The sequence below is a fragment of the Ammospiza nelsoni genome, chromosome 6 (assembly GCF_027579445.1).
Source record: "Ammospiza nelsoni isolate bAmmNel1 chromosome 6, bAmmNel1.pri, whole genome shotgun sequence".
Classification (NCBI taxonomy): Eukaryota; Metazoa; Chordata; class Aves; order Passeriformes; family Passerellidae; genus Ammospiza; species Ammospiza nelsoni.
The window spans coordinates 9,187,178-9,215,153 of NC_080638.1; the positions used below are offsets into that span (position 1 = coordinate 9,187,178).

General features: G+C 40.2%; 1 protein-coding gene across 1 annotated transcript; it reads left to right on the forward strand.

The window, feature by feature from the left end:
* Nucleotides 1-2,553: 2,553 nt before the first annotated feature.
* Nucleotides 2,554-27,976, forward strand: TPCN2 (two pore segment channel 2). The gene is made up of 25 exons (XM_059475109.1): nt 2,554-2,705; nt 4,719-4,783; nt 6,376-6,452; nt 7,089-7,266; nt 7,887-8,003; nt 9,332-9,438; nt 9,913-9,985; nt 11,660-11,759; nt 12,066-12,131; nt 12,474-12,538; nt 13,649-13,746; nt 14,077-14,158; nt 14,565-14,651; nt 15,456-15,575; nt 15,893-15,952; nt 16,040-16,168; nt 16,823-16,872; nt 19,050-19,149; nt 19,427-19,498; nt 21,781-21,854; nt 22,216-22,306; nt 22,429-22,511; nt 23,020-23,101; nt 24,613-24,698; nt 25,387-27,976. Exons 1-25 carry the CDS (start codon nt 2,600-2,602, stop codon nt 25,463-25,465), a joined length of 2,247 nt encoding a protein of 748 aa, XP_059331092.1. The 5' UTR covers nt 2,554-2,599; the 3' UTR covers nt 25,466-27,976.

Consider the following 27,976-nt stretch of genomic DNA (forward strand, 5'->3'; position numbering starts at 1 on the left):
AACATCTAGCTGATGATGTTCACTTTTTACTAGAGACTACTTGTATTTGGTTTGTGTGGCCAGGTTTTAGTGGCAGGGGGGGTTACAGAAGTGGCTTCTTTGAGAAGCTCCTGGAAGCTTCCTGCAGCAGAGGCAGAGCTAATCCCAGCTGGCTCCAGGATGGACCAAGGCCAAGCCAACCAGTGATGGGAGTAATGCCTCTGATAACAGAATTTAAGAAGGAAAAAAGGTGTTGTGCAGAAGTAATTGCAGCCAGGGAAGAGCAGGGGGAGAAGATGTGAGGGGAACAGCGCTGCAGACACCCAGGTCAGGGCAGAAGGAGGAGCTGGAGCTGAGATTCCCTTGCAGCCCCTGGTGAGCCAGCTGTGATCCTGCAGCCCAGGGAGGGCACAGGGATGCACAGACCCACCTGCAGCCCAGGGAGGGCACAGGGATGCACAGACCCACCTGCAGCCAGGGAGGGCACAGGGATGCACAGACCCACCTGCAGCCCATGCAGGGCACAGGGATGCACAGACCCACCTGCAGCCCAGGGAGGGTACAGGGATGCACAGAGCCACCTGCAGCCCATGCAGGGAGGGCACAGGGATGCACAGAGCCACCTGCAGCCCATGCAGGGAGGGCACAGGGATGCACAGACCCACCTGCAGCCCATGCAGGGAGGGCACAGGGATGCACAGACCCACCTGCAGCCATGGAGGGCACAGGGATGCACAGACCCACCTGCAGCCCAGGGAGGGCACAGGGATGCACAGACCCACCTGCAGCCCATTGAGGAGCCCACACCAGAGCAGGGGGATGCCCAAAGGAGTGTGTGAACTTGTTGCAAGCCCATGCTGGAGCAGGGTCCTGGCAGGGACCTGTGGCGAGCGGAGCCCATGCTGGAGCAGGATCCTGGCAGGACTTGTGGCACTGCAGCAAACCCACAACAGGCTGTTCCTGAAGAACTGCAGCCGGTGGGAAGGACTCGCATTGGAAAAGTTTGTGGAGGACTGTTCTCTGTGGGAGGGAAACCCCCAGGCTGAAGGAGGGGAAGGACTCATTGCCCTGAGGAGGAAGCAGTGGCAGAAGCAATGAGAGCTGACCATAACCCCATACTCTACCTTGCTACACCAGTGAGGGAGAGGGATAGAAAATCAGGAATAAGTTTAAGCCCAGGAAGGAGGGAGAGCTGGTTTGTCTTTAGGATTAGCTTTATTTCTCATTATCCTGTTTTGTTATGATTGGTTATAAATTAAAATACTTTTGTTATGAAAATTCTGTTTTGCCTATGATGATATTCAGTGAGTGACCTCTCCCTGCCCTTAATTCATATTTTCTCTCCATGTCCAACTGAGGAAGGGAGTGATGGAGCAGCCCAGGTCAATCCATTGCACAACAATATAAAGATAACATCAAAGAGTTTTTGTTTTTATCTTCAGCTGGGTCTTACCCTGACTTATTTGGAAGTCAGTGTTAAACTTATTTTTTGACTAAACAGTGGTGCAGGTGAAAGCAAAGGCTACCCCATTGCTCTTTATCAAACATATATCAAATTATATGGGTTCCTCTCAGAGTTAAATAAAGGTGGCCCTTAGAGACCAATCAATTTTTCATCATTTGGCTGAATTTGACTATGAGCTTGTTGATTTCCCTACATACCACCAGCTACCACCAGAAAGAGAGCTGGCCTATCACACACCATTGTCCACAGTGAACACTGCTCCCTGGTCCATGATTTTATTTGCAATTCAACTAGTTCTTACAACTAAGAGTCACCTTATAACAGTCTTGACTAGTAAACGTGTAAAATATTCACTGAAGTAAAGAGCTCTCCGTTTGATAAACTAAATGTAGCTTTCAATTAAAGAGCAAAGGATGTGTCTACTTTTACTTGCCAGGCTAGAATACTAAAATGAGGGATTGATACGCTCTCGTGTTCATCATTATGCTGCCACAGATCCCAGTATGCGGCAGAAAAGCGCTGGCAAATTGGCCTGACGCTTCTTTTGAAATTGCAGCTTTATGAAATTGACCAGGGGAAGGGCGTGTGAATGGGAGCGTGAGAAAAGAGGGCGAGTAGCAAAAGTGAAGCATCTTTAACAGTGAAAGCAACGTGAGTGACATTCACGGCTGCTCATGGAATGCCAAGGTGATTAAATACAAATTAAGTACTTTCTGCAACCAGGGATGTGGACGGTTTTTTAGGACTGTGATTTATGCGGGAAGCGGCCCCTCAGCTGCCCTGAGGCACCCAGCCAGGAGCCTGCAACCAGCCTGAGGCAAAAATGTGCAACACCTTATCGGGGATGTATTTTTTTAAGCCCATGATTGACGTGTGGGATGTGAAAACGCGACACTTTCCCCCTGACACCCCGCCTGCTCCAGTACCCCAGGGACGGGCGGGAAATGGCGCGCAGGGGGCGAACGCCGGGGCAGCGCCGGGCCCGGCGGGAGGAGCCCTGCGGGCCGCGGCTCCCGCTCTCCCTCGCAGCCGGTCACATGCGGCGGGCGGAGCCGCCCGGGGCGGGCCGAGCCCCGCTCCCCTCCCCTCCCGCCCCGTCCTGCCCCATCGCAAGCTGGCTGTGGTGCGGTGGCGGCGGCGCGGTCGGTGGTGCGGATGGAGGCCGGTGCTGAGGCGGAGCCGCTGCTGCCTCCGCGGCGCTGGCGGGCGGGCCGCGGGCTGTGGCGGGAGCGCGGCGGTGCCCGCTCGGCCGCCGAGGACGGTGAGTGCCCGGGGCGCTGGAGCAGGCGGAGCTCTTTCTTTCCCGCAGAGCTGGGGCGCTCCTGGGAGCGCCAGGAAGCCCAGGGTTCCTCCCACGGTACTGCGGGGCTCGGCCGCCCTGCTCGGGCTGCTCCCGGCAGCTCCGGCGGGGACGGCTCTGAGGGAGCCGTCAGCGCTGGGTTCAGGTGCGAGACGTGCGCTGCTGCTGCAGCCCCAGGCTTCTTTAGTTGCTTATGTGATTTTAGGGTTTTCCTCTAAGTTGCTGACAAGGTTTTCTCGAACCCAGTGGCTGTCCTAGGTGTGACATCTCAATTCTCCCAGGATGGAATCATTTGGAGACCTCAGGTTCTCTTTTTTCAGGATGTTGCATCACCTAAGGGAACCTTCACACTTGATTGCTCTTTTGTGCAGTTCCAGAAGTGCAGCGCGGTCTGGGATGGATTCTGCGTGCCCAAACCGAGACGCTAGCGCTGAGTTCAGGGTCTGGGATGGATTCTGTGTGCCCAAAGCGAGCCACTAACGCTTTAATCATCACTTGTGACTAAGTGTCACTTGCTGTGACTAAGAGTTGCAGAATAAGTTGGATATCCATGGTAGAATGTATGGAGAAATTGCTATAGTAAACATTTTTGGCTAATTTCCCTGTTTTATTTTTATACTGTAAGCAGCCACTTAGATTCTGCCCTTCCAAAATCCTTGGCATCAACACTAGTGGCTTGCGGTGTGCTTCAAGTACCTAAAGCTTTTTCTGTCCTTGCAATCCTTTTAGCTAATGGTTCCTTTAAGCAACTTTTGGTTTTATCTCACTAGTGTGAGATGTCATTAAAAAAAATAATGTCTTTACTGCCTGAGCCTGGCTTGTCTGCTGTTTGTGCTCAAATCTTTCTCGTGCCATGGTTCATATCAGGATCAGTACAAAACTGTTGTTGCTGATGCTCAGATAAAGGATGACATTTGAAAACCGTTTGCAGTCTTTGTAGGAAATTGATGCTGCTGAATCATGTGGAACATAAAACTGTCTGTGGCTCTCATGAATGGTGTTTCTGGCATTGCTTGGTGTGTGTGGTAGGGCATTGTGTTACTGCTGGGATCAACTCCTTCGTGTATCCCGGGTTGTCATTGCTGTCTCCTGGGTGGAGATGGTGTGAAGTGCTCCTTGGGACTCTTCTCCTCTGTGGGAAGGTTACACTAGCATATGTTTTTCATATCTGGAATCCCCCTCAATTTCTTATCTCTTTTTATATATCTCTTTTTTTTCCCCTTCTTTATTTTGACATTAACAGCCTTTATTTCTCTTTTTTGCTTAATTGCCAGCTAAGTTCCCGAAAGATCTTACTTCAAGTAAACACAAATGGCTGCCCTTTATTTTTTATGTGTCTGTTTTCACATAGACTTCTTAATTATGGGTTTTTAAAAGTGTCATAGTAACTAATTTAGTGGTATTTTATTTCAAATTGTGTTCTTTCACCCCTTGCTGTGTCTTGAGCTCTGATCTGTTTGGTATGGTAATAGTAACTCTCAGAACAAATTTAAAAAGCACTTAATTTAGTTCTCATACGACTGGAGATTCCTGCTGGTTTTGGAAGAACAAATACCACAGTATCTTTATTAAACAAAAATAAAAATTGCCATAGTAATAGTTCCTGATTTTCCTGGCTTTGCTTGACTGCATACCCTGTCAAAGAACAATTTGAATTTCCATTATTTTGTCTGTTAGGACTTGTCTCTGTGTAGTTTTGTGGTACTTAACCACCAGTGTAATCTGGCTACTTAAACCTAAAAGAGAACCTTTTAACAAAACACAGAAAAGTGCATGATGTGTTTGATATTATTATTACATATTTAATGTAATGCACAGTGCTGCTGACAGAGCAGATGTGGCAGGAACTCTCTTTTTTTTGTGTGTGTACAGTGCCCTTGGTCATGAGAACTGTGATTGTGCACCTTCTCTTAACTGATAAGCAGTTTTATCCAAAATACAGCAAGTGATTCTTATTTCTTTTTTACTTCATAGGTGCTGGAGCTGATAATGACCTTTATATAAACCAAGCCATAGTATTTATTGAAGATGCAATACAAGTAAGTAACAATTTTTTTGTTAGCCTTTATGCTTCCCGTGCTGGGTGTTTGTCACACACTCTGCCAGTTTTTAAGTTCTTCTGTGTTCAGGCAATGTTTGTAAACCACCATCTCAATTCACAAAGCAAAATAAGAATTCCAAATTCCTGTGGTATGCAAGTCTCAGTGAACTTCTGCCTAGGAGAAATATATTTTTCCCCACAATGAAGTAATCTCTTTCAGGGTTTCAGAAGACATGCTGGTTTGTGGAGTGATTTTCATGGTGTTATTTTGTTTGTTTATTTGTTTGGGTTGGTTTGATTGTGGATGTTTTGCTAGTGACTAACCTACTGCTAAGAGAAACGATTTTAGCAAACCCTGTAATTTGCCTCTCCATCTGACTACTTGCACATCTTAAGAGCTGGTAAAAGCTCAAGAGTTTAAGACTGGCTTCAAGTGTGAAGCTGGAACTCCTCAGCTGAACTCGATGCCTTTTGAAGTCTTGATTCCCTCTTTGTTGCTCCTTTACTGACCACTACTGCAGGTTCCTAGATCCTGTTTTCTTCTAGGCAGTGGGAATGCTGAAGGGCATTCCTTGAGCTCTCTTGCTGCTTGGTTGGGAGATTTCTGGGGGTCAGATGTATTTAAGGTGTGGCCACCTTTCTGGAAGCATCTGCTCAACAGGGGCAGAGTAAGAACAGCCCAGGATCTGTCACAGAGGAGGGACAAATTTTGTGGATTCCTTAAGAATCACAGGCACTTCCTGATCTGGAAGCATATTTTATTCAAAGACATTGGTTGAGGTATCTTCTGTTCACAATTAATTTGTTTGCATTTTATGGCCTGTTGGAGGAGAAAGACAAAAGAAGAGCCATGAGTGGAATGAATGTTGGAGAGGGGAATTAAGTGGGTGGACCATTTTGGCGAGTACATAGAATAGTCAGTTGTGATGGTGGTCACAAGGGTTGCAGGTGAAGAGAGAGGCGAGAATGTTGATTCCATGTTCAGAAGGCTTGATTTATTATTTTATGATATATATTACATTATGATTATACTAAAAAGAAATAGAAGGAAAAGTTCTCAGAAGGCTAGCTAAGCTAAGAATAGAAAAGAATGAATAACAAAGATCTGTCTCCCGGCAAAGAGCAAGACCCAGCTCTGCCGTGAGCGGTCAGTAAATCCAAACATCCACAGGAGACCAATCACAGATCCACCTGTTGTGTTCCACAGCAGCAGATAACCATTGTTTACATCTTGTTGCTGAGGCCACAGCTTCTCAGAAGGGAGAAAAATCCCAAGAAAGGATTTTTCACAAAAGATGTCTGTGACAGTCACTGAATTATTACAAATGCTGTTATTTGGAATGATGACAATGCTTGCTTGAGATGACCGGCACACAGTTTATTTGAGCAGCTCTGTGGTCTTTAGATAGCAGAAATTCTTTACAATCTTTCCCTTTTCGCACATGTAGAGCACCTTTGTGATCATGGGTGACCTGATACTTTAATAATTAATAACATGTACTAATTTGGTTTGCTTTGGTCACTTGATGTTTGTTTTTGAGCTAGACTGAATGTAATGTTTGAATGATCCTTTTTGCTTCCTGCCTTCAGTACCGATCTATAAATCACCGTGTGGACTCCAAATCCCTGTGGCTTTATCGATGGTACTATTCCAGGACTTGCCAGTGGTAAGAACTTGGTTATTCTCTTTGCTTTTTTGTTTAGGAGTTAGTCTTCCTGAAAAACTACTCTTCCTCTTTCTAATTTGTTAGATAATTAGTTAATTGTGTTTTTATCTTTATAAGAACTTACTCTAGGAAGCAAGTAAGTTCTTATGACCACATGTGAGCATAATAGAAGTGGAAAACATAAAATTTTATAGAAGTTTGATGACAGAGATAGCTCTTTGGAAACAGCCACAGCATTGTTGCACGAGTGGAGTAATTAGCATGATTTAAAGCACTGTGCCTCAAGAGTTTTCAAAGTGTATGTTTCTAAACATGTTGGATTACCAGCAAGATTGTTTGCTGCTGTCAGTTTCAAAAGGACACCGCCTCATGTTATTTGGTGGTCAGCCATTACATCTCCAGTGCAGGCAACAACATGCTAGTCAAGTGCTGCCTTGTCGTCTAACCCATTTGATTGAAATATGGTATCATAAAGCTTGGTTTTCTTCAAAGAAAATTGCTTTACTCTTAAGTATTTTGTTATTATTTTGACTCATTTTGTGGCTGGATTATGTGGTTTGTTTTGGGGTGGTGTTTTTTGATACTTTTTTTATGGTTTTGTTGGTTTTATTTTTGATTTAATCTCTGTCCAAACAGGATTTTGAGCTTAACCATTACTGTAATCTTGGCTTTGGCTTTCATTGAAGAGCCTTCCTCACTCACCATCACGTCCGATGTGCGCTACCGCCTTCCCGCCTGGAATCCTCCCTGCGGCCTCACGGAGAGCATGGAGCTGCTCTGCTTCCTGGTGTTCGTGGTTGATGTGTCTGTCAAGGTGAGCATCTCCTTCATCTGGTACTGAATGAAGCAGTAGGTGTGTGATAGAATTGTTTTTTAAATCTTGAGTTTGCAGGATAAAATTGCCTTGCTTTATTAGAGCATCATTTCAGGAGAAATTAGCAAGTGAATATTTACTTAATTAAGACACTTATTCCCTTTCTTTTTAACCTGATTTTCCTAATTGAATTAAATGAAATAAGTTTTGCTCAGAGTGCAAGTGTTTTGGCTTAGCTGCTTGTATTAGGCTACAAAATCAGGGAATATAATAAATATATGTCGGTTCATTTACACAAAATAAAAGTTGTCAGAAACTCACCTTTCTTAGGATAGTTATTTCTGGAAAATCCCTTTTTTATGTTTATTAAGTGGAGAATTTTCTTGCATTCAGAGAATTTCTTTCTCGTGACCTTTGTGCAACTTTTGCTGACCTTTATTTAGTTCTTGTAGGAGAAAAATACCTCAACAATGTATTTTTGTTTGGATCTTGGAGAGCTTTTTAAGAGCACTAATGTAAAATTGCGGACACTTGGAAAAAAAATTGGTGCTGACTTATTAGGGTATTGGATTTTATTATTAAAGTAAGTTATGGTTGTTCCTTCTATTTCCCTTGTCCAGAGTTACTTAATTGGATGGAAAGAATTTTGGAAAAATAAATGGCTAATGGCTTATATACTGACATTAATTGTTTCCCTCGCTGATTGGATTGTGTCACTGAGTTTTTTCTGCAAAGAGGTAAGAACAGCTTTACTTTGATCTTTCATAGCTGGATAATTCACTGAAGCACAGAAAAAGTTTGGTGTAATTTTGCTTAGTAAAGAATTCTGTTTTATTCTTAATGTAAGTTTTGTGTTTGTTGATAAAATTAAATAGCACTCATTGCTTTAGTCTATCAGCAGTTGAAGGGTGCAGGGAAGACTCATTGCCTGGCACCGATTTTGAAATGCAATTGGAGAATTATGTGCTTAACTTGAGTGAATGGCAAAGCCTCTGTAGTGAAGTGTAAGAAAAAGTTAATTAAAAAGGTAATTAGGTAGCTTACCATCAGCTTTCTAACCTGAAGCTGTACTGTGTTCAAAACAGTTGTGTTTTGAGAGCAACATCAAGTTTGGAAATGGTTCTAGAAGTGCCCTCCTTGATGCAATACTGCACTATCCCAGTTGGTTTTGCCTGCCACAGATTTACATTAAATGAGTTGTTGTGCACTTGCAATCCTTGTTAAGAGAACACTAATGTGGTAAAAATGCTGGGAAATGAATGAGAGAGACATGATCTTAAAATGTGGAATCTTGAGGTGAGATAGTGGACAGGGAGTTTGAACAGGAGTCTCCCAACACAGAGCGGTGGCAGAAGGAGCAGTTGAACTGCTGGGATGGATGAACAAGAGAATAGAAATAAAGTAATTTCTATGGGTTTTTTTTGCTGCTAAGTGTGGCCCACAGAAGACTGATCATAAAGTGCAAGATGCTGAAACGCTTGACGTAGCAAATAAGTGACAGGAATAACTTGAAGGCTTGCAAATGTCTTGACTGCAAGAATCAAAAAGATAATTTGCTGCAGTGTTGTGGGGGAAAAAAGCCCTGACAGCTTGAGTCTTGTCAGAGACAGAAATTGCTAAGTAATTACCACGCCATTTAGTTATAAAACAGTCTGAAAAATTGAAGTTAAGGACTTATTTTTAGAATATATATTTGTTTTTATGGAAAGTAGCTCTCTATTAGTCCCTTTCTTGAGATGGACCTTGGCAAAAAATACAAAAATGCCATCTCTTGCCAGATTGTTATGTCTACTGAGCAGTGAAGTTAGACTGTTTCCAATTAGTGGCCTGATGAAACTATTGAAATGTCAATATGTGTTTTTAAAGCAATCTCTCCTCACTTTAATGAGGTGTGGAATCTTTTTTCGTCTTTTGTGAGCTCAGAAGAGCAGAGTTCAGTTCTTTTTCTGTTCTGCTGTTTGCTTAGTCAATGTGTGTGTCCAGGGCTTACTGGCGAACTTGCATTCAAAATATTTGAGCTGCCAGTCTTGCAGGAACTCAGTGTCTGATCCTTTGTTTTTTGCAGAGTGTGAGAATAAGGAGAATCCTTCGCCCCTTCTTTCTCCTCCAGAATTCCTCTATGATGAAGAAAACATTAAAAAGTATCAACAGCACATTGCCTGAAATGGCCAGGTGGGTTATAGCACAGAAGACATCCTTTCACAGGATGGCTGGGAGTAGAGGGTTGTTAGCCTTGGAGTTCCAGTTTGGGGCATCTGAGCAGCTTCCTCCTGGATTGGGTAGCTAAGTGCTCAGTGAGGTCAGGTCGCAGAGGGTGAAGGTTGTGGTAACTTTTTGATTCCCGTTAGTCTCTACAGGATCTCTAGATTTTGACCTGACTGTGTGTTTGACATAGGTTTTTTATTGCTAGTCAAGTGGGAGGTTTTGATTCTGCTTTTCTAAACCCTTTTGTAAGGGAAGAATTGAGGCACATAAGTGTGATTTTTATTTTGTATCAAAACTCACATCCCCTCCTGTTATCTCCATATAACTTCTTAAAAACATGCCTGGTTTTCTTTATATGGCATAATTTTGCATTTTTAGAAGAGGATATTAAGAATAAGACAAAGATACTGTTAATACTTTGATATATTTGCTTTCCAACAGTGTTCTTCTACTACTGGCTGTTCACCTGTCTCTCTTCACCATGTTTGCCATGCTGCTCTTTGCTCGAACAAAGGTAAGCAATTCTCTGCCTACTCTGGTAGATCTGGGTGCCTTTTTCCTGTACTTGCACAGCAGCTTCTTGTCTAGTTTTATAGTCAAACAAGTGAAACTCTTTTTCCCTGAGAAAGGTCACGTTGTCAGATGTACTGAGATGAGTTTGAAGTCCACTTGGAGAGCTTTAACATGTGCATGGTATTGTGTATGCAGGAGATTTCCTTATACATTTACCCAGTTTGATCCCTTGAGTTACTTTCTCTGCTTTTTTTGAAACCCTCTGTGCTGTTCTGTCTCCAAAGCTCTTGTCACTCTTTCATTTATATTATCACTCATTTATTTTTTTCTCTTCCCTATCTAGCTTTTTGCTAACTTTAGTTTCTTCTGTGTTTTCTCACTCTTCAGTACTGGTATTTCTACCGGGCCATGCCCTGGTAGGTTTTTGCCTGTACTAGTTTGGGTTTCTGATCCGTTTGGGTTTTCCTCTTGTTTCTCTCTTCCTGCTTCTGAAAATCAAAATTGAAATTTTGTGGTTAAAATTATTTTTGTGTTCCGGTAATCTTGATATGTTCCTTCTGTTCTAGACTTCCTGTATCTTAGTGTATCACACTCAGATTATATAGGGTTTTTTTTCATTCTTATTTTTTAAGGCCTTCCATAAATATGTTACTGTAAACACAACAATTTCTTGCCTACTTCTCCTATTAATTTTGTCCCATCCTTAATCTCAATTTTGCACCTTCATTTCTGCTGTAATTTGCTCTTAAACCAGCTTCTAGTCTTCCTCACAATCAGAAAATTCCCTGAATTCCCATGTTACAGAATCTTTGGAATTAGAAGCAGAGGTCTGTTTTCCCACTGTTAGTTGCCTTCTGGACCTTTGTATTACCTCTGTTTGTCATATCTAATTTCAGCTATGAGCTTCCCCAGCAGATGTATATTTATAACTTCATACCTAAACCAATCACTTGTGTATACATTGAGGTAAAATATAAAATTTAGAGAGTGGACTTTCCTATTTTGGTGTGCTGCTCTGACATCCATACGAACTAATTTTATCTAACATGGCAAAATACTGCAGGCAAATTCTAAAAGTAGGTTTATTAATGAAATTCATGACTCTGCATTTTTTTGTGTATGTCCTTTAGAGTTACGTATTCCAGCCTTTGCAGCAGATTCAGAGCTGTTTGTCCTGTGGTGCCTGACTCATGTTTGTGTTGTTCGCACTCCGCTTTTTTTTTTTTTTTATCTGTCTCTTTTGACCTTCAGAAAAAAAAAAAATATATGTGGAGGATCCAAGGATCTGAGATCAGCCTCCCAGTGTGTTTTTGATGAAGGTTCTGAGTCCCATACTGTCCGTTTGTGGCGTGATTGTTCTTCCTGGGTCTGAGGTGCTAGCTAGACATAATTTCATGTGGGGCTTCCTGCTCTTACTTGTGCTTTTTTATTAGTATTAGTAAGTGATGTGATTGCTCTGTATTCTTACACATTCTCTTAATTTTTATTAAGAGAATGTATAATTATTAACTTTCTGGCTTTTGCTTTTTCCACAGGGTAGATTTGATCAGGTGTGTAAGAAATTGATTGTTGACTGACATTAATTGTTTAAAAAAATGTAAACTTTTTTTCCCCTTCCTTGCTGAGACAGTGGTTTCTTGGTATTTTTCTTAACAATGAACACATCTTTGCCCAGGATAACCAGCAGGATAAGGAGTGGGTGGTGTATTTCCGGAATTTGCCGGATTCCCTGACGTCACTGCTGGTCCTGCTGACTACTGCAAATAATCCTGATGGTGAGCAGTCTTTCAGAAATAACACTTGTCTCTCCTTTTGAAGAACAACAGAGTAAGACTGCTCTGTTAAGAATACTGTAACCATTCTTTCAGCTGCTGGTTCTTAGTACAGCCACAGGAAGGTTGTGTAAAGGTTTTTCATGCCTTTAGTAACTTGATTTTTGCCTTTCTGTGGTGCAATTATATATGCCACTCTAAAATCCAGCCTATGAGAGCTTTTACCAATTACCAAAAGTTCTTAGAGGTCTCTATTGTGCATCTCAAGCATTAAAATATTACTTCCTATTTTTGTTAAATTTGATTCAGTGATGATACCTGCGTATTCTAAGAATCGAGCATATTCCATCTTCTTCATCCTCTTCACTGTGTTAGGTAAGTTACCTCTTGTCTTTAATGCACTTTCAACTTGTGCATACCATCTACACTGTTTTATTTTTCTAGGAAAGTTTAATCATGAATTTCTCACTTTTGTGATCCTTCCAGTTATTGCAAAGTGTCTGTGAGATCATTTTCATGGAAGGTGCTTATGGTTTGGAGTTTCTTGGTAACATGAATATACATTACAGTATATTCAAACATTAAATACCTTTTGGAAATCAAATGCAAGAAAAATAACCTTCTTTAAGTTTTACTTCTGATTTACTGCATATGCTGAAACTTCTTTGAGAAACAGATATTTTTCAGTAAATTTTACTGCCTCTTTTTCTCCAACAGGCAACTTGTTTTTGATGAACTTGCTTACAGCAATAATATACAACCAGTTTCGAGGGTACCTTCTGGTGAGTAAAGCATTCCTAATTTCTATGTTCTGCCATAACTTTGGACCTTTGAAGAATTAAGGTATTAAAGGAGCCTTCCCATTCTGATTGCAGATACAGTTTTAAGGTACAAAATGCTCTTTGATGCAGATATTTTTCCCTTTATGTGCTGTTACAGCTTGATCCCCTCTGGTGGCAAAACCTGCTTGCATATTTCCAAATATGCTGTGGATCTCTAATTTTGACTGTTTGTGAGGGGTGGGGGGGAAGGAACTGTTGTATGACTGACCAAGGACAAGTGGCTGAGTAACTTAAACTGTGCGAAGGAAATCTGCTGTGGTGTTTATATAACTGCTGTTGCAGATCATAGAATATTAAGGGATTGGAAGGTACCTTAGAGATCATTCATGGGCAGGGGCACCTCCCACTAGACCAGGCCTTACCCAGACTGGCCCAGTAGCTTTTCTAGTAGAGTTTCAGAGAGAAGGTGAAGTTTGTTGGATAATAAGCCCAAGGCAATACTAGTCATAATGAATGGCCCCCACACTCTTGTGGCAGAGGAGTGAGTAAACAGAATATGTGCAGAAAGGATTTTTGGTAATCCTTTCCTCCTCTTCTGTTTCATCCCATTTTTCTCAATTTTCTTCTTTCTTACATGACAGCATGACATAATCTGACTATTAATAAAGTAACTAAGTTTGAAAGTGATTCCTGTAATTAAAAAAACCTTGAAAAAACATAGCTCTGGATTTGTGCTTTTAGGCAAGAAGCTGGAGTGGGACAAGCTCTCTAACTCTTCTCTCTGCATGCTAGTGTGAATTTCTGTGAATGCTTGAGCTTTGCTGTTGCCAGTGCCTCTGGAAGAGGCGTATGCCTATGCACTTCAGAATAGAAAATAAACCATAACCTGCATGCTTACTTGAATTCCAGGGACTTGTTTGCTTACTTGCTTCCTTCCTCCTTGTACACGGAGTTCTTGCAAGGAGTGTGGTCTAGGGCAGTCTCCTGTTCTGATCTCTAATCACAAATCTGGGATGTGTGCCCGAGGATCAGTGTATTATTTGGCCATAGGACACAGTAGTGCCTGAAGTGTGAGTAAATTGTTTCCTCTGTGGTGTTTTTACTGCTCAGAAATCAGTTCAGTCCTCGCTCTTCAGGAGGCGGCTGGGAATCCGGGCTGCGTTTGAGGTGCTGTCTTCCCTGAAAGAGACTCCTGCTAGTGCGCAACAGTAAGTGAAGGACCTTGGATTAGATTATCTAGAGAAAAAAAGAAAAAAAAAAAGTAGATTTTTTGGTAATTTTGTTTTGTTTTCATATATTTACTTGAGGGTGTAGTCTCGAAAATGGCAGCTTGTTGCTCATCTAATTTATTTATTTTTTCTGCAACTGGACGTTCATACCACACTGTTCGTGACTTGTATGGGGTCTGTTTCCTTTTTTACTACTTGTAGTTTCGTTTGCTTTTCAAAACAAAGAGGTAGGAATACATTTAGAACAGGTAATTTTGCCATGTATGAACTTAATCTGTAGCAGGGCCCATTCTGTTTTCTTTTAAATAGGTCCTGTGTCAGTGTTGGGTCCTTACTACAGGTGCTGCAGAAAGCTGAGATGGATTCTCGCTGCAAGCAAGCCATCATGAGAGTAAGAACTTTATTTTAAAATATTTTAAAATATTATTTAAATAAATTTTTAAATATTTTCGTAGCCTTTACGTTGGTGACTATCAATCCTGACTAGCAAATCCAAAGATCTCCTCTCTGTTGCAGCATTCCTTGGATCATAACAGAATAGTGGCACTACTTCATGGTACTAAAATTTTAGTGAGTCAAAAGAGCGTGTGATCCCAGAGAGGGAAAACAGAAAAGGCCAGACATGTCCTCCAGTCACTTGGAGTGTTGTGTTAAAGCAGAGCAATACTGAACCTCACTCAAACAGCTTGAATTACATCTTTATTCCTAGATTTCCAAGGTAGTCTGAGGGGTTTTGGCAAACTTTGCAGATGTTCCTATTGCAGATGTTGATCTGAATGTTTCTCTTTCATGTGAAGTCACTCAAAATGTGCTCCTGTGACCAGCTGTCAGCTGCCCAGTTCCAGAAGCTCTTTGAAGAACTAGACAAAGATGCCATTAAGCAAGTATGTATGTGATCATCATTTATAAAGCATCAGAAGTAGTCTGACCTTGTGCAAAAATAAGTGAGAGTACTCTCGTATAAATTGTATAAACAAAGTTTGCAACATGTGAACACAAGGTGTGGTCACATTGATTTTTAAGCTTTTTGTGAGCAGCTTTTATAGCCACAGACAAAATTGCTCTGGGGGCTTTTATAGCATTAGTTTGGGATTGTTAGGTGGTGCTAAATGTACAAAATACATCTTTGTTTATTCTGTCAGCATTTGAAAGTGAGTTGTTCAGGCAAAATGGTTCAGTCTTTTCCCCCAGTCCCTGAATGAAGAACAAAATGTGGATTCTCTCAGTGTTCAGATGAAGATGGGCAGAAAGCAGTTTTCTCCACTTGGAGAGAGAGAGAGAAAGAAAAAAACAAAACACTAAATTATTTCAGGGTTAAGAAATGTTCTCTTCTATGTTTGCATGTATCTAAGACTTCTGAATAAAATGTTGGGAAATGGGGAAGGGATGTATACAAATAGTAGCTTGGTGTTTAGTTTATCTGCTTGGGGCATTGGAGAGAGGTTGGATTATCTTCCCTTGCCATTACCTTGTGCTGTGCCATAATCACAATGGTCTCTTGCTGTTAGTAGCCACAGCTGGAAAACATTTTCCTGATGAAATGTCAAAATTAGTCTGTGGCCCTGAAGATTTGCTTTGAAACTGTCTGGGGTTTTTAAATCTGAGACGGGGTGTGTTTTTAAAATTATTGTATTATTTTTAAAATGCTTATGCTTTGTGACTCAGCAAATTCTTTATGTTCTTTTCAGCACCCTCCCAGTCCAGAGTACCAATCCTATTTTATGCAGAAAGTGCTGTTTGCCTTTGGCCATCCCTACTTTGGCTACTTGGGAAATGTGGTAGCCCTGGCAAACATTATTTCTATTTGTGTAAGTAAAGGGGTTTTTTTCTTGTGGGGCAGTGGTTTTCTTTCTTTTTCTTTTTGTCATTGTTTTTTGGTTTTTCTCTGCTAAAAATGTAATTTCTGCTTTTGTTCTTTAATTTTCATTAAATAACTGCTTTTTCTAGCAGTTGGGTTTTTGGCATGCTTTAGTCATGCAAAGTGTTAAGAGGGAATACTTGCAGTTAAAAATGTGATTTAAGCTGCTTGAAAAGGTCTATGCAAAACATGAAAGACTTCTTGTGCTTAAAAATCTGTTTAATGTAGCAGTAAAGCAGCAGATTCATAAAATATTTTTTGTTTAAGGTGGTTTTGGTGATGGATGCAGATAAGCAGCCATCTGAAAGAGATGACTTCTTCCTGGGGGTAAGATGCAACAATATTCCATGCAGTTATTGCTGTTCCCTGAGATGTCAGGAATTGTAATGGTTGTTTTTCTTTTGGGGGGTGAAGGCTATCAACTGCTTCTTCATCCTGTACTATCTGCTGGAAATGCTGCTAAAAATCTTAGCAATGGGCTTGAAAAGATACTTGTCTTACCCAAGCAATAGATTTGATGGACTTCTGACTGTAATTTTGCTGGTGAGTGTTGTGTTTGCTTACACATTCTTGGATTTGTTGGCTCGGGAGGTTTAGGGAGCTACAAGAGTTGGTGGGATTGCTTTTTTTTTTAGCACTGATCTGCTGAGCTGAACTACATGAGCCAGTGTTGAGGGTTTCTGTGGCTGGAAAGTTTGCATGGTAATACATGGTTCTCTTAATGTCTGTGTTCTGAAGATAGGCTTATTTAAATCCATGGAAAAGGTGCTTTTCCTGATAAGAAGACTTTTAAATTTTATTTGGAAAAATTCAGCTCCTGGAATAATTGCATGAGGTATTCTGTTCCATAGTTTAAAACCACTTTTCTCTTTAAATTTAAAAACAATTGTCAGACTATTATAACAATTATTTGGTCAAAGCCTGACACCCCTGTGGCAGATGAGGTCAAGTTAATGGTTAATGGTATTCACTGTATATCCTTTTGTGAGTCACTGTTGGATGCTCTATGTACATTTGGTTTGTTTGGAGAATAACTAGGCAAATACAACAATTCAGAGCTTTAAAGTGAGTCCAATTAGTTGCTTAAAGGTCTTGAAAATGTTTCTTGTCAAGAAGCTTACATAATTCCTGCAACTCAGATTTATAAAATAAAGTTTTGACTTTTGTTTTGTTTTGGTTTTTCTTTCCTAACTGAAGATTTTGGAGATTGCAACTTTTGCTGTGTATGGATTTCCTCACCCTGGCTGGTGAGTAACATCTGTGACCTGCTGCCCTTTGCTCAGTGGCTGTGGTGGGTCAGGGAAGCACACACATGTCATATATACATGTCATGATGCTGTGATCATCAGCCCAGTCTTCAATTCACCAAATTTGGTAGAATTTTGCACCCTTGTAGTCACTAGATGCCATGCAATATGGATAAGTGAAAAAATCTTTCTTTTTTCCTAGTGCTTTAGAGTTATGTATCGCTTTTCTGAGTAGGATGCATTTGTTTTAATTGTAATGTGATTTAAAATAATATCTTGGCAGGTCTGTGCTTATCAGGGGTGCAGGAGTGGGAATAAGGTTGTGTATGTGGTACCAAATATGTTTCAGTATCAGCTTGTCCATTAATCCAGTTAGATGAACTCCCAAACAGCTGATGAGAGCTCTTCAACCCTGTGTGTAGATTGAAGGCTGTAAAATGCAGTAAGAAAGTGTAGTAAGAAAATCCCATGGACTAAACACTATTTGTTGATATTGTAATAGCAAACAGTTGTTTTTTTATTTTCTTAAGTTCAAACAGCTTTTGGATAACTATCCTGATTTCTTTTTTGTTGTAAAAAACATAAATATCATTGCTTCATCTTAACATTTGAAAACCATCTCCACAAGAAGAGAGGAAGGCAAAGGAATTCTGGAAGGTTTCCTGAATCTTCACAAGTGATTCATAACACATTCTGTTACTTTGTGTCTTCATGCAAGCTCACACTTAAGACACTGACACTCCCTGATTTTTCAGGATTTTTGTTGTATCCCCGATTTTTCAGAATATTTGTTATGTTGCCATCAAGTGTCAGGGATGGAGAGAGACAGAGAGACTGATTTGGTGATCAGAATCTGATTTTATTCTGGGATACAAACACTTATATACTATTTCAGGGAGACTAGTAATGTGTACTGCAATGATTAGGTGAAAATCACATACACAAACTTCTGCATATAACAGCATCTCTTGTTTGCAGAGTTTAATGGGATTTTCTTTTTCTGGTAAACCACTTTGATTTAATCTTCTTGCAATCCAGGTCTAATTTTCAAAGTTCCATTTGCTTTTGCCAAGGCATCCTGTTATCAAATCTCTTATGTTAACCGGGTACAAAGTCCGTCATCTGTCTTGTGTCCCTCAACATTCCAACAATCAAGAAGTTCTCTTAATTTCACTAGAATCTCTGAACAGGGTTAGACAAGTCAGACCTTATGGTTTTAGAAGGGTTTATATTTGAATACTACTTGTATTCTTATCACCTAGAAGTGATAGTTGCCAGAAGAGTAATTGCTACAGACTATTAACTAATTATGTTAATTATTGATGTTATCATTATATTTGTGTTTGATTCTGCCCTTTGATTCTTAAACGTAAGCAATTGCTTGCTCTGTCGTCTTGGAGCACCAGTAATTCTTGTTAGGTCTTTGTGTCAGTCACTGCAAGCAGGTTACAATCCAGATCATTCCCTCTGAGTCCTGATGTGTGCTGCTGTCACATCCACAGACCAAGCCATTGCCACCTTCAGGGCAGGACAGTGATATTGCTGCTATCTAGACTATGCCTTCTATGCAGTGTTATCTTAAATTATTTCATTCATTATTGGGGTTGAATATATTGGAGGTACAAATCATGACTTAGTATGTGTTACCAAGCCATTGGCAGCTTTAGATCCCCACCACCTGCCCTCCTTTCCAGCCAAGAAGCATTCAGCATGCTCATGTAAAAGCCAAAATTCAGGGCTGGGTTTTAAAGTGTATGCCCATCTCCTATGGAATGTTAACACATAAGGAAGAAGGTTGACAAGACAGTCCTTTGACCTAGTGCTGCTTTCAAAGCCCTTCTTCGGCCAGGCATGCCCTGAAGGATTAATGCCCTTCTTTGTGCAAGTTCCTGAACTATCTCAATCTAGCAGTCTTTTTGATACACTTTGTTTTCTGAAAGGACCCTCTTTGGTGCCTCCTCCCCAGCACAAGGCACAAACATGCTCTTCAGAGAGCTGTCTGTACATATTTAAGAGCCCAGGCTAAAGGGGATACCTTCCTTCATCAGTTATTAGTTTAGTGTAGCTGAGATTCCTGCTAAGTAAGTCAATGTATTTACCTGTAGCCCAGTAGATTTAACTGTGTTGTTCTGTCATGGGCTGTTCCTCTGATTTGTTCCTTTTTCTGCCCTTCCTAGGAGGCCTGAGTTCATGGGCTTGTTGTCCCTGTGGGATATGGTGCGTCTGGTGAACATGTTAATTGTCTTCAGGTTCCTGCGGATTATCCCCAACATGAAGGTGATCGCTCTTCCCTCTACAACCTGGGTTTCCTTGGTGGTCAAGCTATAAATTTTGTTAGAGTCTTTCAGGTTCTAACATGTGAGTGGAATAGCTCAGCTCTAGCTGTCCTGACTTTTGCACAGTCCTTCAGAAAATCACTGACTCTTGCCTGTTTCCTCACCAAAGAAAACCAGCTCAAGTTCTCTTGACATGATTTTTTGTCCTTGTAGTAAAAATTTTATATGGATTGGAAGTGTGATGAATGTCATAGGTTCAAAATTCTGCTCTGTTTTAGTTCATGGCTTTGGTTGTTACTACACTACTGGATCTGGTGAAAAACTTAAGAGCCTTTGCAGGAATCCTTGTGGTAAGTCATGATGCAAGATTGTAATTTCCTTTGTTATAGTTTAATAAGGATATGACACCAACATAGTTAACAAGGTTCTTGTACAATCCCCATGAGCAGTAACATTTCACCTTAACCAGCCAGTTCTTTTCCAGGGCATGTCTTGGAAAGCCACAATAAACTGGTTTGTGATAGCCAGCACACAGTGGCAGTGCCTCCTTTAGGAGGAGTATCTTTAAAAGATTAATTAAAGCTTCCTTTGAGTGTTTGCCTTAGCTTGGGTAGTGTGGATTCAAAGTAAAAATTAATCCATGCTAAAAGTAGATCAGTTTTCCTTACATGGTTTGCATATATTAAATTAAATAGCAAAACAACTTTAAAATTGTTTTTGGCTGAGAGGGTCTTGAGATGGCATGTTTGGACATGATTTTTTAAGAGCCTCTGCCATCCTGTTTTAGGTGTGTCTGTGTAGAACATAGACTCAACAAATATGATTAAAGGGTGGATCACAATGTGTGATGTCCATTACATAAATTCTCCCAACTCTTGAGTTTCTGGTTTTGCAACCGTGTCTTCCTGGTACGGCAAAGAAGTGCCTGGCTAGGTTTGGTTCTGCTATTGTTCTTGGGTTTTTCTAGGGTAGCTTAATTTGAATGGTTAAAGATTATGATTTGTTGTTCTAGTCTATATACCTAGTATGCAATTTAACCAGAATGTAGGGGGATAGAATATAAGAAAATAAAGATAGTGTAGAAAGTAATCTCACCCCTAAGGAGTTGCAGCTGGGCCAATTATCAAAGATTAGGAGCAGGCCTGACTTTACCAGGCCACGGCTGTACCCAGTGAGAAGAAGATGCTATAAAAGAGTGGGGTGGCTGGGTGAGAGGGGAACTGGAGTCAGTTGGCTGCTTTGTGAAGAAGGTGGAGTCAGTGCTCTGAGGAGCTGCCCATGAGAAACACCAAGGTGTGAAACTTTTGTGCTAAGGAGACGACAGTATGGAACCCCTGCAATAAGATGACAATACCAGAATATCTATTTTTGTCACTAATAATTTCTCCTTTTATATGTAGAGGATAGAGCTTAAATTGGTTTATGTTGCATTTTGAATTAAAGATATTGGTAGGGGCAAATCTAAGGTGGTAAAAACCTTGTTGTGCTGTACAACTCACACTTCTGAGACAAGTCTGCCGTAGTGTTTGCCTCTTCCATCAATTAATTTGCTTTTACTTGAGGCTACATGGAAGTTCTCACTGAGCTTCTGTTGTAGTCAAATCTGACTTCATTGCCAGCTGATGCAAAATATCTTTCCTAATGTTAGCATGGAACACACATGCAGATAAAATAATATAACTGATTAGCTAATTTCTCAGGCAGTGAGTGATTTAAATACTTATTTTTTCAAAGAATAAAATAAATCAATTTTAGTGCCAGGTCTGTTACCCCATCTAATGGCAGGCTATGAAATGTCAGCTTCAGCTTATTCCAGTGGCGTTCAAAGTTTGTAGGCCAGGTCATCTCTCTTCTGTTTACTCCAGACTTCCCATTCTTGGGTTTGTTTTGTAACAAAATACCAAAAAAAACCAAAACCAACCAAACAAAAAAGCCTCACACCAGATTTTTGTTTGAAGACTCAGCTTGCTTCAAGCTTTCCTGGAATAAATGGTTCCTTCTCAGAGAAGCAAAGCAAAACTGTAGGTTATTTCTAGAACAATCTTTTTAGGATAAAAATTGCAATATCACCTAGGCAACTGCTATAGACTGAAAGGTGTCTCTTTAAAAAGAAACTTGCATTTCTAACAATTAGAAGACACGAGTTTCCAAATCCTTTGTCTTATTCAAAACCTTATTTTTAGACTAATTAGCATTTTTTAGGGAAGTGCTGATGGAATATAAAATAATGACATCATTTTGTCTTTCAGGTAAACTCACTAAAAGTTTATTTTCATTGACTCTAGCAGAAAACTCAGATATTTAGGTTGTTCTTTGTAAATACTGATACTGAGCTTTGATTTTAAGTTGCTATTCTGCAATGTTTGTAGTTAAATATCAGCATTCTGAGACACAGAGAAGTAAAATAGATGATAAAATTATTCTATGCATTTTCATAACTGAAAATTAGGTAGAATATTAAAAAGTAAGAACAAGTAGTTGAGAACTATTTTCAGTTTAAAAGCTACAGGCACTGTTCTTGATGCTATTACCTCAACTGTGGTACTAATATAAATTCTGTGTTAATTGCATTTTGCTTTCTTACTTTGTGACAGAAATATTCAAAGCTAATAGTTGGTTGTGTTCCTTCCAGGTGGTTTTCTATGCATTTGCTATAACTGGAATAATGCTGTTTAAAGGTGCTGTTGTTCCCTTGGGAAATACCAGGTAAGATTCTAAACATCACTGCTCAGAATGAATCTGTTTTTCCAAAGCATCTGCATCTTTTTACCTCTGAGCTGTTTGTGGTTGGCATTGTTCAGGTTTTTTTGCTCTCATTCTCGCAGCCACCCTACTTTTAATGTTAAATCACACAGCTTCACTATCTGTTACTCCTTCTGTTTCTTTTTGCTGCATTGAAATGCTTATCTGTAGTTTAACCCTACTTTATCTGAAATACATTTTTTTGAACTGTTTCCCTTGTTTTCTGCCTGTATGAGATAATCTAACTTTCTCCAAGGGGCACAGAAGAATTCTAAAGCAGAGTTCACAGGGAGCTGTGTTCACATCAGCCTGTAATCTCTTGCAGTGCTGCCAACACCACACATGATAATGGCACTCTGCAGTGTGGGACCTATGAACAGCTGGAATATTGGCCCAACAACTTTGATGACTTTGCTGTGAGTGTAATCATGGATGAAATCCCTTGTTCTTCTACTCTCTGCTTGTCTTTCCTCCTCATTTTCTGAGGCTTAGATCTGTGATACAGCCCCTTAAACACTGTTCTGCTCCTGTTCTTTAGGCAGCAGTGGTGACCCTCTGGGATGTGATGGTGGTGAACAACTGGCAAGTCTTTTTGGATGCATTTTCAAGATATTCAAGTCCGTAAGTAGCTGTAGTAATACTGAAGTCCCATATAAATCCAGCTTATAATGTGCCTGTACAATAAGTGTACACATAGCACAGCTCCTACCATCTGCTCAGAGGGGTGCTGCTTACCTTTTTTTTGAACCAGTTTTGATATATAGGAAATAAGTCTAATGCTTCTGTGTTGTCTATGTGGGTGAACAATTTTTTCTAGACTTGAAACCTTGGACGTACCTTTCATTTGTATTTACTGACTTCATGGGGAATATTTGAGTGAACGGGATAGTGCCTGGGTTGAGCTGTTCCAGTGACCCTTGGCTGGTTAACTTAGGAGAGTGAGTCTGTTTAGCTAACTTAATGAAAAGCAAACATTTTTTATTTTGAATTTTTTGATTCAGACCCCCTTTTCCATTAAAAAAGTAGTAGTATTATAGTTCAAGGAAAAAAATACGATTTCATGGTGCTTTGCTCATGCTGAGCTTATTTACTGCCTCCTTTATATATTGTCTGTTCATCTGATCTGCAGGTGGGCCAAGATCTATTTTGTGGCCTGGTGGTTGATCTCCTCTGTCATCTGGGTTAATCTCTTTGTGGCTTTACTTCTGGAGGTAAGGAAGTGTGTTTATTTGGTGTGAGATCCTGAAAATGGCTTCCAATTTGTGCAGGAAATGAAAAGAAGCCAGACAACTTTGTGTTGGGTTTGTGTGTGTGCTTACTTTACTTTTCTTGCTGCCCTGCGCCCGAGGAGCTGAGGAATTGTTTTCTTTTTCCTGGGGAATTGTATGTTTTATTTGCAATTTTGTCACAAAACTGGTTGTCTTACTGGGTATGTACAATTTCATTGTAACACTCTCCTTATTAGAAAAATGAGAAGTATTTACAGTATTATAAAGTTACTCGTCTCTTATATGTTGCCATTTAAATTCAGCATTAATTATTCAAGCTGATGGCTTTTTTGCATTTTAATTTATCAGCAAATGAAGTGAGCAATTTAAATTTAAAATTTTTATTTTATTTGGTTCTCCTGTGTTTCTTCCCACCCCATTTGAATTACTACCATTGCTCAGTGCTACTCTAGAGAAGTGGAACTGATCAGTTATTTTCAAGAGATCATATTCTAGAGTTTTTCAGAGAAACTGTGGGAGTGCAGTTGCCTGAGCAATGCCATGAAGAATGTGTGGTTCTGCTAGTTCCTCATGGCATACTTTCCTGCAAATCCAAATTTCTGATGGAGAAGGGAATGCTAATCATAAGTCTCCTCCAAGTTCACCATTGTAGACTTCTCTTATAGGTAGTGGAAGGAACTGAGAGCCTGTAGAGGGCACTTCACCCGATCTCAAACCCTATGAAAGTTTGTTGGAGATGTTCTTGAAATTGCTGAGTGTACTGAGGATAAAAATTTACTACAATAGGAAGAAGGGCAAACTTTCAGTCTAGGACATCTTCTGCCTACTTGTTTCTGCAGGGCTGTGGCCCAGTGTTGTTGTCAGAGCCAAGATGCAGCATTCCATTGCAGGAGAGCAGGATGTCGCTATTTTTGTGTTGTTGGTGGGTTTTTTTTTGGTTGGTTTTGTTTGTTTGGTTTTTTGATTGTTGTTTTTTGGGGTGTTTTGGTTTTTGTTTGTTTGTTTTTTTGTTTTTGTTGGTTTTGTTTTTGCCTGAGCTGTGTGTATACTCCCTAGGTATTCATCTGTCAGAGTTATTCAAAATGGGTAAGGGAACATGGCAAAACCTGGACTAGCAGTATATTTATATGTTGTTGGGTTTTTAAAGGGGAAGAAATTCCTATCAGGTGAATTCATATCAGGGTAGTTCACACAGTTGTCTTGGGGAGGCAGTCCTTGCTAGGAGCTGAAGGCAGCAGGGCTGTCTTCTGCTCTGCTCTTCTTTCAGTTTGTGATGAGAAACTTATTTCATTGCTGACCAAAGGCCTGAGTAGGTCACAGTAATGACCTGCACCAAGTAAATAAGCTGATGCCTAAATAAATCAGTGTTCACCATGTAAAATCAAACCTCACCTGCCTCCCAAATCTTATCTGCAAACATAGTGACCAGATATAACCTATTTTCTGGTGCCATCAGAAGAAGCTTTTCTATCTTTTGCTGTTTTACATTTCAGAACTTTATTCACAAGTGGGACCGTCGCTGCCAGCGAGAGTCTCTTTCAGATATTGAATACCAGAGGACAGTTGAACTCATGTTCAGGTGAGTTGGGCTGGATTTGATAATCAATGTTGCTTTTTTTTTCTTTGTCTGTTTTAAGAAATGTGTGCTGGCTGCAAGATGTCTTCTGTTTCCTCCCTCTGAAGCAAACTGTTTAATCTGTTTGTTTGGAGAAATCCAGCAAGTGCTGTAGTTAGGCCTGCTTTAAACTGACTTGGTAGCCTAACCTTTATATGCTTTGTGCTCATTGTACGATGGGAGAGGAGGTGCTGGGGGTGAGGGGAGCAACTGCAGAGGGAGGAAAAAACAAGTGATGCATGTTCTTGGCTTATTATGAAATTGTGGGTGGTGAGTTAATACTTGATGATCGTGCATTAGTGGAACTTGTGGTGCATGTTGGATACTCAATAGTAGCATTGGGAGCATGTTCTCATTTGGGAGTTTTTTTCAGGAAAACAAATCTACTGACCTTCAGTTGTATTGTACTGTGTGCAGGAAATTGCTTCCCTGCTTCTTGTGGGAAAACAGCTGCTGGTTTCCATGACACATCTGTAGAGGATGGATCACTTGCAACTAGATGCATCTTTAGGGAGAATCAGCTTATTGTAATTTTAATTCCTTGTTTCATTCCTGAAACAAGTACATGTTACATCTCAGTATAAGCATTGCAAAAACAATTGCTGGGAAGCTCCCTTTGCTGCCCCTAACAACTCATGCTTTTTCTTTGTAGAGATGTTTTGGAAGAACCTACAGAGGAGGAGTTGATGGAAAAGCTGCACCAGCACCCACACCTGCACTTATGTAGGTGACTGGTGGGAAGGACTGATTTATTTAGACCTCTGTTTTCTTGAGGTTGTCAGCTGGAAGAAACTGAATGGATTTTCTGTGAGATGCTGTTAGGAGAGGGGCTTGTAGGACACTATGTGAGATTTTGCTTGGGAATTCTCTGCAGAAAGGTTTTTTATTTTGGGTTCATATCTTTTTTTGAAAAAGATTTGAATCCTGCTAACTTGATTTTGAGTTGCAATTTCAGAAGGAGTATTGCAGCTGTTATTTTTATAGGGTATTGATATCAGAAGGTTTTATTTACTTTTTTAATAGGGAAAGTCTCTTTAAAATGACAGTGCACTTTAAAACATGAACTTTATAACCACTAAGCCTGCTACTTTTTTTAGCACAAGAAAATGGAAAATGGACTGCCTGTTTTTGCTGCCGAGTGTGGGCTGCACTCTGCAATTCATGAACAGATTAGGCAGGACCAGAACAAAATCCTTAATCTTCTTCTAGTGAGAGCTGAGACACTATTTTTATTGTAATGTGACACCAGCATATCTTACCAAATTTTTGGGAGTTAATCGCGTCAGAGCACAATCAATTCCAGCTTGGTAACAGGGACTGCCTGCTTTGCACATCCTCTGTTTTTCTTTGCTTTCCATGGGGGGTTCATGCTGGTTGTGCCATTTAGGTCACTGAGAGCTGTTAGAGCCTGGACTGGAGCAGTTGCGTTCGTGGTTTTCAGTGTGGTAAAGCTAAGCTCTCTTTCAGAGTCAGTATTCTCATGTTACTCTTTACTGAACCTCTTCCTTTCACTTTCTTCCAAGTCCTGTTCCACACTGTGTTGTATTTCATGAAAAAGCTAAGGGGAATCAGCTTTGGCTGGAATGTTGTACCATGATCACTGGAGTTGCCCACTCAAAGGGGGAAGAGGGAAAAAAAAAGGTTGAATGGGATAATCAAAGTGCTTAACTGTTGAAATTTTAATTTGAGCCTGTGGGAATTGAAGGTGCTCAACCAGTATTTCAGGATCACATTCCTTTATGGCTTAATAACCACATGCTGTGCACCATTAAGTTTCTCAACAAATCCAAAGTGGAAGATTCGCCGTAAGCTGTGCCCACATGCTTTTTGTTATCCCCTAGTGTTCCTCTGTAAAGGGGTTTTTGCTTGAATCTCTTGCCACATAACTAGTAAACTGCTATGAAGAATAGAATCAACCACAAACACTGGTTTTATATGTACAAATGAAATTGCCCTTTGGGGCACTGCCTTCTCCACGAGACACTTGTCACCAAAATAGACATTATTGTGGTCATCTCTGTATTGACTTGGGGGGAGGTAATTGGCTTCTATATATAAGTCCCTCGATTCTTTTTCTAGTTAAAAAAGGTTTTTTCAGAAGTACCAAGCAGTCATCCTCTGTACCTTTCCTCATCTTTTTTCATCATTTGCCATTTCTCTCTGCATGAAAGAGAGCAAAATATCCAGGATGATGGTGCCGATGTTTTTTTTTGAGGTCAAAACCATATTTTTGCCTTGTTGTCTTACTGCTCAGAAATTACTTAATGATCCTTTTCTGTTTCTTTACCTTTCTGCTTGTATTTTCTTTGTGCTGCAGAGCAAAATATGTTGTAGATTTCATATGTGTGGGACAAATGTGCGCTGAGTTCTGAGCTACTCCTGCAGTTTTTCTTGCTTCTGTAATCCTGCCTCTTAAGCCATGCCCTTGTCTGCATGCGGTCTCTCGTCTCTGCTCCAGACTAAGCCCCCCAGTAACTCACTTGCACTGGTTTCAGTGGCATCATCATGCTTATTTTCAGTCATGCACTTAAAGCACTCATCATGGCAAGCTGATCAAGGCATCAGCACACAGTTTTCTGAGTTTTGAGTTTGTTCTGTTCAGTATGGCTTCATGTCAGGATGGTTTCTGTTCCTTCTAGTGGGATATATAATCACTGCCACCAGTGTATTGGGACTTATTACACAGTGGTTAAACACACATATTTTACTTTTCTACTGAAAAAAAAAAAAAGTTTTGTTTTCTACTTTTCTGAATACTTGAAATAGCTTTGCCTTGCCAAAATGAAGTGTCTAGTTCTTATCAGCTTACCAGTTTGATTATTTTTTCTGGCCTCTTAAGGTTCTTTGGGGTTTTGTGGTTGATTTTATTTTTTTTTCTTTTTTGCCATTACTTTACAACATTACACTACAATCTACCAAAGCAAGACAAATTGCTGTGGGATTACCATAAACATCACAACTGTTTCCATTATGCCATCTTTACATCTGGATAAATGTGGAGAAGGTGTTCTAAAGGGAATAGTCTGTCTTGTTCTTGTTTCACACTTGTGTAATCAACTGAAAGTGTAACTATAATTTAATACAAAATTGTGCTACCTAATGTCACTTGAACTGGAAGATGTAAATGACCACAAATCTTATGCAATAATTGTATAAATCATGGAAATGAATGTACGTCATTAGGTAAAATTTGAGGTTTGAATTATTAAAAAATTTTTTTTCTTCTTGAACCATGAAAATAA